At 43.5% G+C, this 13,675-nt stretch overlaps 1 protein-coding gene across 3 annotated transcripts in view; it reads right to left on the bottom strand.

Moving 5' to 3' along the window:
• Positions 1–603: 603 nt before the first annotated feature.
• LOC147893354 (vesicle-associated protein 1-2-like) overlaps positions 604–13,675 on the bottom strand; it is a 36,275-nt gene continuing 23,203 nt past the window's right edge. For 2 of the 3 annotated variants that reach the window (XM_087386060.1, XM_087386059.1), the window contains exon 8: positions 604–1,327. In XM_087386060.1, the coding sequence (XP_087242186.1) occupies positions 1,175–1,327 (153 nt within the window). In that variant the 3' untranslated portion in view covers positions 604–1,174. The remainder of the gene's footprint in view (positions 1,328–13,675) is intronic. The other variant, XR_015542234.1, reaches the window with a different exon arrangement.

Below are 13,675 nucleotides of genomic sequence, written 5' to 3'. Positions count from 1 at the left end.
GCCTTGAGGACATAAACACTAAACCGAGCAACAGATTCTATGGCAAGTACAAGTTACCGACCAATGCCTTGGAAAAGTAATAAATGCACACAAAGCCCCTATTACAACGTGATCTCAAAGCACATTTGCATATATTACTATGTTGTTCTTTAGCCATAACTCTAACATCACAGAAGGGAAGCACCTAAGCCGCATGCCTAAGCTATGTCACACTTGTACACACCCACTAAGGAATAGTGACATGTAGGATGATGTTACAATAATTAAAGATGAGTATCGCCTCTACAACTCAAACATTTCGGCATATATGCGAACGAAATAATATCTAGGAAGCTTTCTAATACCCAGAGCACATTTTGTAACGAAGTTAATCTCCAAATGTCACCTAGCTTTTTCATAGGATCTTGGAGAAAACAAAAGGCCTCGACTTCCATGTGTGCTCATGCTGGACTCCTTAGGGAAAGTAATAAGAAGGGGGACGGGGCAGGATTCTACCTCCAAATGGTCATACAGTGGCCCAATTCATCATAACTTTGGTGTTCTCAAAGTTGGATGAATTGTTGCTGGAAGTATAGAGATTTAAAACGGCAATGTAGGCAGATGTGAAGGTTAAAGAGCTTATATTATGCCATCCATGCAAAAGGGCCTCCATTATCTCAAGGCTCTTATCAGAATAATTAGGTTAAGGTCAGTTCCTTGGCCGTAAGCAATAAAGTAATACAAATAGAGAATGGCAAATGCATGCATCCCATTCACATTATGGAATCCCCACAACTGAGAGGACAACCATACAGATGGGCCTCCATGGTGTGAAAATCCAGCTGAAACACTTAACTACGACCCATTTACTATGCATCCCAATCATGTCGGAAAACATTAATAGTGCATGCTCATTTGTTCGCTCTTCTTATGCTTTACTCCATGCAAATAATCTTTCTTGGTGAACATCTATGAGTTTGAGTAATGATCCATAAAATTCCGACACAGATAGATAGACGAAAGGAGTGTCAGACCAACAGAGAAGGTTAAGCCATAAGCTGCCTTCAACTGGATTTTCTTTGCTCACTAGCTGCTGTGCACTCCTTTATTCTGAATTTACAGCTAGCAGCCCAAATCGGGACCTGAGTGCCTGATAGCTGCAGTATGAGAAATACATACTGCAAACGGCTTTTTTTTAAAACACTAGGGCAACTGTTTGTCTAAAGAGATAGCCTAGTAAAATCCCCAACAATGCAGCAGCCAAAAGTAGTAAGGATGAGAAGCCCAATATTTGTTTGTGCCGCACTGTCGTGGTGCTTCTCTCTCCAGATCTTGCTGCCATGGCTGTCTGTTCAAACGGACAAACAAAACTTGATCAACTTCTTGAGATTTCGAATCATGGCGTCTTGTAAAAGTGTCCTAGTGCTTTAGCCAGTAAGACAGGATGAGGCTCACACACAAACAGTGTCACATTAATCCAATGCCACACAAACAGTGTCTGATAATCGATTAGCCCAGTAGGAACGAAGAATTAAAGACTGCTCTCTGTACAAACCCCACAACAGGACCCGTTCAGATGAACCTTGCTTCCACAAACAACACACAGAATGCAAGTCTTCAACATTTCAACCCAGAAGTTGTCTAAAAATGCAAGCCCACCAAAATCACCCACAAGGAGTTGTATCTACTACAACACTAGCACAAACCATCGACTCACACCTGGATGAGACAACAAAACTAGAAGTTAAGAAAAGAAAATATTTAAGCAAAACAATGCTTAAAATCTCATCCGGTGGCAAAACTACAAAAGTTGGCATATTGTCCTCACTGCCATGATGTGCACAAGCCCTAAAAACCATCTAACTTTCCAATAGGGAGTTGCATAAACCGCACAACCTGTGCAACATGCATACACACATGTGAGAATGAGACCCTATGTTCATGTGACTTGTACCTGCAATTCTACCAACATAACCCAAAATGCAGTCAAAACCTAACCTTGTAACACCCATTTCCTAGCTGTTCACTTTCACTCCCCCACACATCATCTTGTGTTAGCTGCAAGTGTACACCCTCTTCACCGCACTCTAGGTCTCTACCATAATCACCCAAGTACTGTAGAGACCCCTCACCATCCACCCTCCCATGCAACATCCTCTAAAAATTAAGCTCATCCATCATTATCTTCTTTCATCACCTCGTCACCGTCTGATCACATAAGTATCCCTGCAATATACTCTTTACTGCCCCACAAAGGATGAAAACTTTTTCCACCACAACCACACCACAGCCGTCCCAACCAGCATGGGTGTATTCAAACTATTACAGAAAATAAATCTACAAGGTAAACCCCTTCACCTGCCTCAAACACACCTGAGAGAGGGGAAGAAACTAGAAAGAATGTCCATAACAAATACCACCAAAACACAGCCATTCCAATGAACAGTGTGCATTCAAACTATTAGTGAATATGCTTCGACAGGTAATCCCTTCCACTGCCTCACCCCCAACCCTACAAGAGTGGAAGAAACTAGAAAGTATGGCTAACATCACTTGCACAACCACCATACCTACAAAAAACTGCACCCTGTCACGAGAAGTCCACCACAATGGCAAACCATAGTTAGTTCCAACTGTGCATCCGCATACTGCCAACCAAGACCTAACTCCTGCAATCGTGCCACCGATAAAGCCTTGTCACCAAGGTCTGGGTATCAACCACATAAACCACGGTCCACTACACTTGCAAAAAAAATTATCAATTCTCTGAAGATAAGCAGCAAATACAAACCACCCAATCTGGAGAAACATGCCAAATCTAGTGAATTGCATGCAAAATAACTAACTGTGAAAGGCTGAATGGTTTCGCAAAAATGTCAGAGCATGCAAAGGGCACCTTAAGACACCAAAGGCTGGGCCCAATCATCACACTGGACGGACCCTCTTAGCCACTAACTACAATTTTGGTAATTGCAAGCAAACAAGGAATGGGAGAGAACTGACAAGTAGTCATACTCGAAGAGACAGCTAGCGGCAGCCTTAGCTAGAGAACAAGACAATTCTCCACATGATGAGTCAAAAAGACAACTCTCCACATGATGATTCCAACACTAGGTCCATATCAATGAAGATACCACTCTAAAAGGACAGAATGTAGAGCGACATCATAATCCCAACTAGTAGGACCTCAGCTTGTCACTTCCCTAAGTCTAAACGTGCCAAGAGCAACAACATCAATATGACCAAGGCAGATTCAAATCAACAAAGGCAAAACGATGGAAAGACAAGGCAGAGTAATGGGTATAGGCTCGTCAATGGCCTGTACGCCAACAAAGGTCTCCTACCCCACTAATTCACTATGCAGGGCTGCCCTACAACATCTAGTAAGGCACAGTCATCGTTGACAACTAGATGTAACACCTCATCAACCTTATTCTTTGAAAGCAGCGACTCCCTTCTTTGACCTATCAAAAATCAATACGACCTAAAATTGGTTTCCCTTGGAATAAATCCTTAATAACACACTTAGTAAGGAAACATTTTGTCTCCATGACATGATGTAGATGCTACAATGCATCCCTATCCATCTATTTTGGTGGTTCGAATATTAGTCACGTGGATTTTATAAGGGTGATTGGGGCCAAATGTTTACCTTTGTGATGGACAAGAACGCCACATAAGTCTTTCATATCAATGCTGAGCCTTGCCCAAGAAAGAATCCTACAATGCATCCTTGAACCAAAAATTTTGCAACAGCAAATCCACGGAAATTGTCTAAGTAACCTCAAAGCGAATCTCTCAAAGACCCCAAGATGTTAGAAAGCAATAACCAAGAAGAAGATAAAGAAGGAGTAAAGATAAATTTGTCAGCCTAAAGGAGAACAAAGGATCATCGACGAGATCACTTGCTTCTAAAGAACAACTACACCACATGGATGACACATCAATAAAGTACTCAATCGCAACTTGAGGAACCCCTAATTAGACTAAACATCGATTAGTAAGTAGGAATTCTATGAATGATGTGTTTATGGCAAGTAACTTATGGATCCATTTCCTACCAAAGAAGAACCTAGGGCACAAGATCCATTGGACTTGGTCCATACCAATTTTGCAAGATCATTCTAGATACACCATCATTTGAATTTTCAACTAATGACTGCCACAAAAAAGCATAAACATGAATGTAAAAGAAGTTCGAACACTTTGAAACATTTGAAGTTTTAATCAATGGAAGAAGAGGAAAGCGCTTTCTAGTGACGCTCTGTTTCCTCGGCCTTCCGAAAGAGTAACGTTCCATCATATCTGCTATCACAACAGCCTCAATGGCCTCGATTGTTTCCTCGACTCAAGGTGGTCATGGAGTACTCGAAGTCCCTACTCGAGGAGATCTTTCTTAAGACCTTGCATAAGGGCTCGTTCTGGCAATAGCTTGAGGTCTCAAGGCTTTCAAGACAATGCCTGTGGTACAGACAAATGGGACACGTAGCAAGAACCTGCCCCCTGGTACAAGTCGAGCTGCCACTCAGAGCTGCCACTCAGTCATAGCCTTGTTCAATTGACTCAACAACGAGAGGGCCATGCAAACAGGCCTACTCTCATAGATAGACAACAACACGAGATGTAGGCCCCTTGGGTTGAGCCTTTCAAGGAGGTTTGGACCCCGGTGGACTAAAGAAAACCGGGCTGCAAAGAATCAGAGATGCTAGGCATGATGTTGTTAGGAGACGAGCATGAGACCCTCACCAACTCCCCCGCCCCAAGAGAGGACTGCTTTGCCAGTTTTCCACCAACCACGGATTCTCCACACTAAGATCGACCCCCTCCTGTCTTTGCAAGTGATATTCTCTACCTAAAACCTCATTACTATAGCTCCCTCTAGAATCGACTCCCTAGCCCAACACTTGCCATTTGGCCTTTCACTTTGTCCCATGTGTCCCACAAGGGCCCCTTCCATTAAATACCTACCATGAGCTTCTCTTTGCACCTCTCACTAATACCTAAGCCTAGGAACGACCCTAAACCCAGTCCCTCTAGGCCCCCATTAATGTGAAGCATTCTCGACCCCTCTAGTTTCTTGCCTCACCATAACAAAGCCATGGGCTTCCATGATTGCCTGATGTAACAAGAAGCAGGCAGAGGAAGATCCCACAAAACCGCACTTTGGCGTCATCACCCGCATGTGGAGACGTAGTATGATCCAATACAATACAATACAATAGGCATACAAAACATCAAGATGCACACACTGACGGACTAGGTGGTGTAGGCAAGAAAGCCGTGGATGTGGGAGTTGGTAGACTTGCCTGCCGGTAAGAAGGCAATTGGCACGAAGTGGTGTACAAGCTCAAATGGGTCCATTGATAGGTACAAAGCTCGCCTTGTGGCAAAGGGCTATGCACAACAAATGGGCATGGATTATGATGAAAACTTTGCTCCCACTTCTCGTATGAACACGGTTAGGTGTGTGGTTGCATTGGCCGCATTTAATGGATGGAAGATCCATCAGCTAGACATTAAAACTGCATTCTTGAATGGGGACGTTCAAGACGAGGTCTATGTTTCTAAGCCCATCGGATCTGTGGAACTTGGCAAGGAAGACAAAGTATGCAAGCTGAGAAAGGCTTTGCATGGTTTGAAGCAAGCTCCTTGAGTTTGGTATGCAAAGATAGATGCCTTTTTGACTAGCTAGGGAATGCATAATAGTCCACATGAGAGCACCTTCTATGTCAAGAAGGAAGGGGGGGATTTGCTTATCATTGTTCTCTATGTCGATGACATGCTACTCATTGGTACTAACACTGCAAATTTCAAGGCTGAATTACAGCAGATGTTTGAGATGTCAAGTTTGGGGTTGCGTCACTACTATTTGGGCATCCAGCTCGTCAGGCGTCCGTACAGTTGCCGTACACAGTCGTCCATACACAAGAGCTGAACCGTCCGTACACAGGAGAGCACTCGTCCGTACAACTTGATCGTGCATTCAGTACAGTTGTACACGCTGTTGTTCGTACAACAATACTGCACATGTCCGTACAACCGTACCAGCATGCCCGTACAAAGAGTCAGCACCATATTGCTCGTACAACGCTGAACCTGCTTTGTGCATCGATTGTTTTCTTTGCAGGGTCTTTTTCAACAAAGGATTCTTTGCAAGGGTCACTTTGCAGGTATTGAAGAAATTTGGGGCTGCACTTGGAGCAAGCATTGCAGACAGATCTGCAGATCTGGTCTAAAATTTGGGGCTTTTGCCCAGAAATTGAAGATTTGGGGCTTTTAGTAAATTTGCCCCTTTCTGGTTGCAATTTGAAGCCACAAATTGGGGCTTTTGTGTTGGGAGAGCAATTTTGCAGGTTTCAGTTCACACTGCCTTTCTGTGAGTGTTTTGAAGCACTTTTGGCAGGTTTTGGGAGAGATTGGATGCTCTGGCAGATTTCTGACAGAGACATTACAGAGTTTTGAGTTGCATTTTTAGCCAGTGTTTGGCTGTATTTTTTTTGGGATTTGTGCACTCCATTCCCAGCAAGGGAATTCAGATTTGCATTTGCTGTATTTTCTTTCTCACACATGGCCCAGCAAAATCAGAATGATTTCCAATTCAGTGGTCTCTCACAAGAGGATAAGCTGGATGGTACCAACTACTCCCTTTGGAGTTTTATGGTACACAATATTCTGATTTCTCGTAATTTGTGGGACTATGTAAATGGGGATGAGTTCCAGCCAGCAAATGTGGCACCTAACACCCCTCCCCAACAAGGAGGAGGCAGAGGTCATGCACAGGGTACAGCTGCAGCACAAGTTATTGGTGCAGTTATACCTACCACTCCAGAGCAGAAGAGATGGGATTCACGTGATGCTTTAGCTTTGTCGTGTATTTCTCTTTCAGTGAAAAAATTCATCATTCCGCATATCGGGTCGTGTAAGACCTCAAAGGCAGCATGGGATATTTTGGAGAGCATGTATGCAGCTTGGAATGATGCCAGAGTGTCTTTTTTAAAAAGAGAATTGTCTCATACACATATGGAAGAGGGCGACTCCATGTCAGTGCACCTCACAAAGCTACAAAATTTACGAGAGCAGTTGCTGAATATTGATGAGATCATTCCTGATTCAGAGATGATTACCACTACTCTGAATTCTCTTCTTGAGTCTTATCTCATCTTACATACCTCGCTGAATTTGTCGTTGAAGGGGGGTGCAAATCCTCTCAATTTTCACGAGTTGATAGGACTTCTGCTGCACGAAGAGCAGACCAGGAAAAACATGGCTTCACGAGCAGGTGAACATGCCATGCTTTCAAAATTCAAGCCTAAAGTAAAGGGATAGGCAAAAACTTCAGCAAATCAGCCTTCCAGTGGTTCAGGACAGCCTTCTCAAAAGGCTAAGGGTGATGCAGGTAAGCCCAAGAAGAAGGGAATATGTCATTACCGCAAAAAGCCAGGTCACTACATTGGAGAATTCAAGAAAAGGCTTGCAAAAGAAAAGAAAAACAGCTCCGGCATGGCTGTCTCAGATTCAGCTCCTCATGCATCTGACAATGAACAAGCTACAGCCAACTTTGTGGAGCACGACTATGCCTTCTTGTCTTGCATTTCAGACTCTCAGTTGGCTGCTCGGGATAGTACAACCACTTGTAATGATGACACTTATGCTTTTCTGACATGCAGTTGTGATTCTTCCAAGGATGCATCAGCTTTCAGTGTCAATGAGACACAAAATACATGGTATTTTGACAGCGGTGCCTCAAAGCATATCACTTCCAGGAAGTATCTCTCCACATCTCTGCATCCACCACCCGTTGGTAAAAAGGTCACATGTGCCAACAACTCCTCCTATTCAATTCATGGTACAAGAGAAGTTGAACTTACAGCCATTGATGGCTCAACATTCAGAATTTCTGATGTCTTGTATGTGCCTGGTATCACAAAAAATCTACTTTCAGTGTCCACTCTTAACAAAGCTGGATTTCAGGTCACTTTTGAAGATGACAAGTGTGCAGTCCATGACAGAGAGCATGACTATGCCTTGAGATTGTCTAGCACTTTGTTACGTGGTCTTTTTCAGCTTGACATGTATGAGAAAAGACCAGCACATGCTCTTGCAGTTTCCACTCCTACTGCTGCTATGCAGTATGCCGAGTTATGGCATGCCAGATATGGACACATGCATTATGGCAGCTTGATGACGCTTCAAAAACATGCCATGGTTGATGCATTGCCTCCTCTTGAAACACCTCCTCCACGTGCCTGTGAAGGGTGTATTCTTGGTAAAATGCACAGATCTCCTTTTAAGAAGAATGGATCAGTAAAAGCTGTTCGAAAATTACAGCTTATCCATAGTGATGTCTGTGGTCCCATGAGGACTCCATTGGGTGGTCATCTTTACTTTGTCAATTTTATAGATAACTACTCCAACTACACTTGGGTTTATGGGCTCAAACGCAAATCAGAATGAATCCAGACTCAAGATACAGAAATTACGCACAGATAGAGGAGGGGAGTACTTGTCTCCAGATTTTGATGCTTTTTTGAAAGACAAGGGCATTGTACATCAGCTTACAGTGAGGCTAACTCCTCAGCAAAATAGCAAAGGTGAGAGGAAAAATTGTACTCTTATGGAGATGGATAGATGTATACTAAAAAGCAAAAAATTGCCTCACAAATTTTGGCTTGAAGGTCTCATGTGTGCCAATTATGTTTTGAATTGGGCACCCACAAAAGCTTTGAAGAGCAAGACTCCCTATGAAAATTGGCAAGGGAGAAAGCCTTCTGTGGATCAATTCCGTGTCTTTGGATGCCTTGCATATGCTCATGTGCCCGTTGAGTTTCGGCATAAGTTGTCTGATAAGGCAATCAAATGCATTTTTGTTGGGTACGGTGCAGAAAGCAAGGGCTACCGTCTCTACAATCCTGTCGCACGCAAGATTATTGTCAGTAGAGACGTTATATTTTCAGAAAATTCAGCTCACACTCAAGCTGAATTTGATTTGCCTTCTTCTTCCGATGATGTCTTTGAGGGGTTACTACCCATTGCCTTGGGTTCCCCTGCTGATATATCTGATGCAAATCAGAATTTTCAGATACCTCCACATGCTCCGATTCAGCCACAGCATGTCTTACCACCTCCACAAGCAGTGGAAGAGGTTGTTCAGCAAGAAATTGCAGATATACATGCAGCAAAAACAGTCCCAAATTGGCTGTTACAAACTCTCAGGGAGAGTAAAATTGATGCTCCATTACCTGGCAGAACTCAGAGTGCAGTAAGGCATGGGGGAGGTGCTCTTTCAGTTGAATCAGCTTATGCAAGTACTCTTCTTGATGAGGAGGAACCTGAGACATTTGAAGAGGCACAGGATAATGTGCATTGGATGAATGCCATGCACGATGAGTTGCAATCCATTCAGAAAAATCAGACATGGGAAGTTGTCGATTTGCCATCAGGTAAACATGCCATAGGTACACGGTGGGTTTTCAAAGTTAAAAGATAACCAAATGGCACCATTGATCGGTACAAGGCAAGGCTGGTTGCAAAAGGATATGCTCAGAAAAAGGGCATAGACTATGAGGAGACTTTTGTTCCTACATCATGAATGACAACCATCCGGTCAGTTATAGCAATGGCTGCAAATTTTCAATGGAATGTTCATCAGTTGGACATAAAAACAGCCTTCCTTAATGGAGACTTGTTGGAAGAGGTTTATGTCAAACAACCTCCAGGCTTTGAAATTTCATATGGTATGCAAAAATTCATGCCTTTCTGATCAGCAAGGGGCTGCACAACAGTCCAACTGAAAGCACCCTCTACATCAAGAAGGATGGGGGGGATATTTTAGTCATCATTCTTTATGCAGATGACTTACTGCTCACAGGGTCAAATGAAGGTAATATTGCAGATTTTAAAGCTGAATTGCAGACCACTTTTAACATGTCAGATTTGGGGCTGCTACACTTTTATTTGGGGATCCAGTTCACTCAAGAGAAAAGTGGCATCGGTATGTCTCAATCCAAGTATGTGCAAAAACTCTTGGACAGATTCAACATGCAGGATTGTAAGCCCATAGCCACTCCCATGGAACCGGGGCTGAAGCTTACAATGCATGAAACAGGTGAATCAATTGATGTCACACTCTACAGTCAGGCTGTTGGATGCCTCATTTATCTCTGCAATACACGACCTGATATTCAGTTTGCAGTTTCTTAGGTGAGCAGATATATGCACAGCCCAAAGACTATGCATTGGCAGGCTGTAAAACGCATCTTCCGTTATTTGCAAGGTACCATGTCTTTTGGCTTGATGTTTCCCGCGGGGGGTGACTTGCAGATGCATGCCTACAGTGACTCAGATTGGGCTGGAGACTATGACACTACGCAGTCCACAAGTGGCAATTGTTTCTTTTTGGGCAAAGCTTGTAAACAATCTACAGTGGCTACCTCTTCATGTGAAGCTGAGTACAGGGCAGCTTTCACAACAACAGTTGAATGTGTTTGGCTGCATCGTTTATTTGCTGATCTTCATCTTTCATTGGAGGGTCCTTCTCCAATTCCCACTGATAGTCAGAGTGCTATTGCAGTGGCAAAGAATCCTATGTTTCATGCTCGCACGAAGCACATTGAGGTTCACTATCACTACGTCAAAGAGAAGTTGCATGCAGGAGAGATCAGTATGATCTATGTGTCGACACATGACAATGTTACAGACATTTTCACCAAAGCACTTCCACGTGAAAAGTTTGAGGCATTTCGCAGTGCCCTGAACTTATCTCCTTTTGGTGATTAATCATTTCCTTGTACATGACATTGGCACTGCAGGGGGGTGTTAGAATTATTGTTATAATTTAGCAGTGACCAATGTAATGTAATAAGTAGGTTAGGGGCACTTTTCCCTCACTTAGAGGTTTTTCTCCCTAACCACAGTTAGTTCACTAACTACGGTTAGTGAAGGATAAGGTTTTGTCACTTAGACAAAACCTATCACTCTATTCAGTTGTAACACACTCATCTAATTGCAACTATCTTTTTCAGCTCTCTCTCTCTCTCCTGCTCCTGCTCTCACACTTTGCTCTCTCCCTATTCCCACATTTCATACTCAGTAGCTCACTAGTGGTAAATGTTTCTTTCTTGGGCACTCGTGCATTTCTTGGTTAAGCAAGAAACAATCTACAGTGGCTGCCTCTTCATTGTGAGGTTGAGTACAGGGAAGCCTTCACGACCACAGTCGAGTGTATTTGGCTGAGGCGTCTGCTAGGTGATCTTCAGCATCATTGGAGGAGCCTACTCCAATTTTCACTAGCAGTCCAATTGATATTGTGGTGGCGCAGAATCCTATGTTTATGCTTGTACGAAAAACATGAAAATTCATTATCATTATGTCAGGGAACGGCTACATGCACGTGACGTCAGCTTGGTGTTCTGTCCTACACAGCAGAATGTGGTATATCTCTTCACCAAAGCATTACCTCGTCTAAAGTTTGAAGTGTGTGGAACAGCCAACAAGGTACTGATCTTGCTTCATGCATTGCTGTACTTTCACGTGTTACGGTGTCATCAATCTCTTCCTCAAAAACAGGCTCAACCATATGCTGAATTGGGGCATCACCCACGGGAGTATCTTGCTGCAAATTCTGATTTTCCACTGGCATATCAAGTGCAGCATCAAAGGAAATGGGTAGCAGCCCGTCAGAGGGATCAGAAGAACGCTGATGTCTAACAAAACCAACAAAGGGAAGATCTACATTTTCAATAAATAAAACATCCCAACTGGACCTTCTTGGTCGCAAGTCTATACCCCTTGCTTTCACTGCTGTAGCCAATAAAGATGCACTTCTTAGCCTTCTCATCAACTTTGCCACGCAACTCTTGAGGCACATGTGCATATGCTACACAACCAAATGTACGGAAATAGCCCACATCGGGCTTATGACCAAACCATGCTTGATAAGGTGTCATAACCTTAAGAGCCTTCGTGGGACACCTGTTCAATATATGATTCGATTTCCATCCAAAATTTGTGTGGCAACCCTTTTGCTTTTAGCATGCATCTCCCCATCTCCGAAAGTGACCAATTTTTTCTTTCACCCTTCCCATTCAGTTGAGGAGTATACCGCACCGTAAACTGATGTGCAATGCCCTTTTCAGCAAAAAATTGTTGCAATGCCTTGGACATATATTCCCCCCCTTGATTAGAACGAGGAAGGTCTACAACCAGCATTGACATTGATTTCAACCAAGGCAACAAAGTGTTTGACCATATTGCAAACTTCAAACTTCTGCTTAAGAGCAAAGACCCAAGTAAAACATGTGAAGTCATCTATGAATGTAACATAGTAAAGATGACCTCCAAGAGACGTAGTGCACATGGGTCCACAAATATCAGTATGGACGAGCAGTGATTTTCATGCAGCCCGGACTGCACCATCCTTGGGAAAGGAAAAATTAGACACTCACAGCTTGTTACCATTACTTCGATCTCCTTGCCGGAGTCTTATCTTTCTTTTCATACATCTCTCAACCTTTCGTTGCGAGGGAAACAGAATCGCCTCACTTTTCAAGAATTGGTAGCACTCTTCTGGCTGGAAAAGCAGACGCAAAAGAATATGGCTTCATGTTCATGTAGTGGGGAGCATGCTTTTTCAGCAAAAGATAAGGGCACAAAGAAAGTTCAGCTGAGTCATGCCCTCTAGCGATGGTTCTAGACATGCACATACAGGTGGGAAAGATAAAAAGGATGCCTCAAAGCCTTTCAAGAAAGGCAAAAGCCTTATAGAGTCACCCTCATCCATGTGCACGCTATCAAGCATTCTGCACAAAAATGAGACTCTTGCCTCATTATGAGCTTGATATATATGTTCCAAAATACCCCAGGCATCTTTAGCAGTGTGGAAGGACCTGATATGAGAAACAATAAACCTCTTGATATTCGGTGAAACCAAAGACAAGGCTTGAGTATTATGTGTATCCCACCTCCTTTGCTTAAGAGTAATACTTGTAGCACTCTTGTTGCTGGAAAAGTAGACGCGAAAGAATATGGCTTCATGTTCATGTAGTGGGGAGCATGCTTTTTCAGCAAAAGATAAGGGCACAAAGAAAGTTCAGCCAAGTCATGCCTCTAGCAGTGGTTCTAACTTCTAGACATGCACATACAGGTGGGAAAGATAAAAAGGATGCCTCAAAGCCTTTCAAGAAAGGCCAAAGCCTTATAGAGTCACCCTCATCCATGTGCACGCTATCAAGCTCTCTGTGCAAAAATGAGACTCTTGCCTCATTACGAGCTGGATACATATGTTCCAAAATATCCCAGGCAACTTTAGCGGTGTAGAAGGACTTGATATGAGGAACAATGAACCTCTTGATATTCAGTGAAATCAAAGACAAGGCTTGAGCATTACGTGTATCCCACCTCCTTTGCTTAGGAGTAATACATGTAGGTGTTAAGCAACTACAATCCCCAATTTAGGGGCAAACAAACCAGCAGCCAGCAGGGCCATGCTGTCGGCCACAATCAGGCCGACCAACTGGTCTGGCCAACCCAGACCTGGCCAACCAGCTGGCCGACTAGTTGGCCAGCCCACCGACCAGCTGGCCGACCAGCTGGCCGACCTCCTAGGTCAGGCCTATAAAAGACTCCCTACCCCCTCACTCTCAGTGGACTGGACCTGCAACTGCTCCTCACCTCCTCCATCCTTTGCTGCAGCCCCTCC

The sequence above is a fragment of the Dipteris shenzhenensis genome, chromosome 15 (genome assembly GCF_047967505.1).
Source record: "Dipteris shenzhenensis isolate YYH24624 ecotype China chromosome 15, Dip_SZ_1.0, whole genome shotgun sequence".
Classification (NCBI taxonomy): Eukaryota; Viridiplantae; Streptophyta; class Polypodiopsida; order Gleicheniales; family Dipteridaceae; genus Dipteris; species Dipteris shenzhenensis.
Note: the sequence above shows the minus strand (reverse complement) of the source record. Positions and strands in the feature narration are given on the sequence as shown.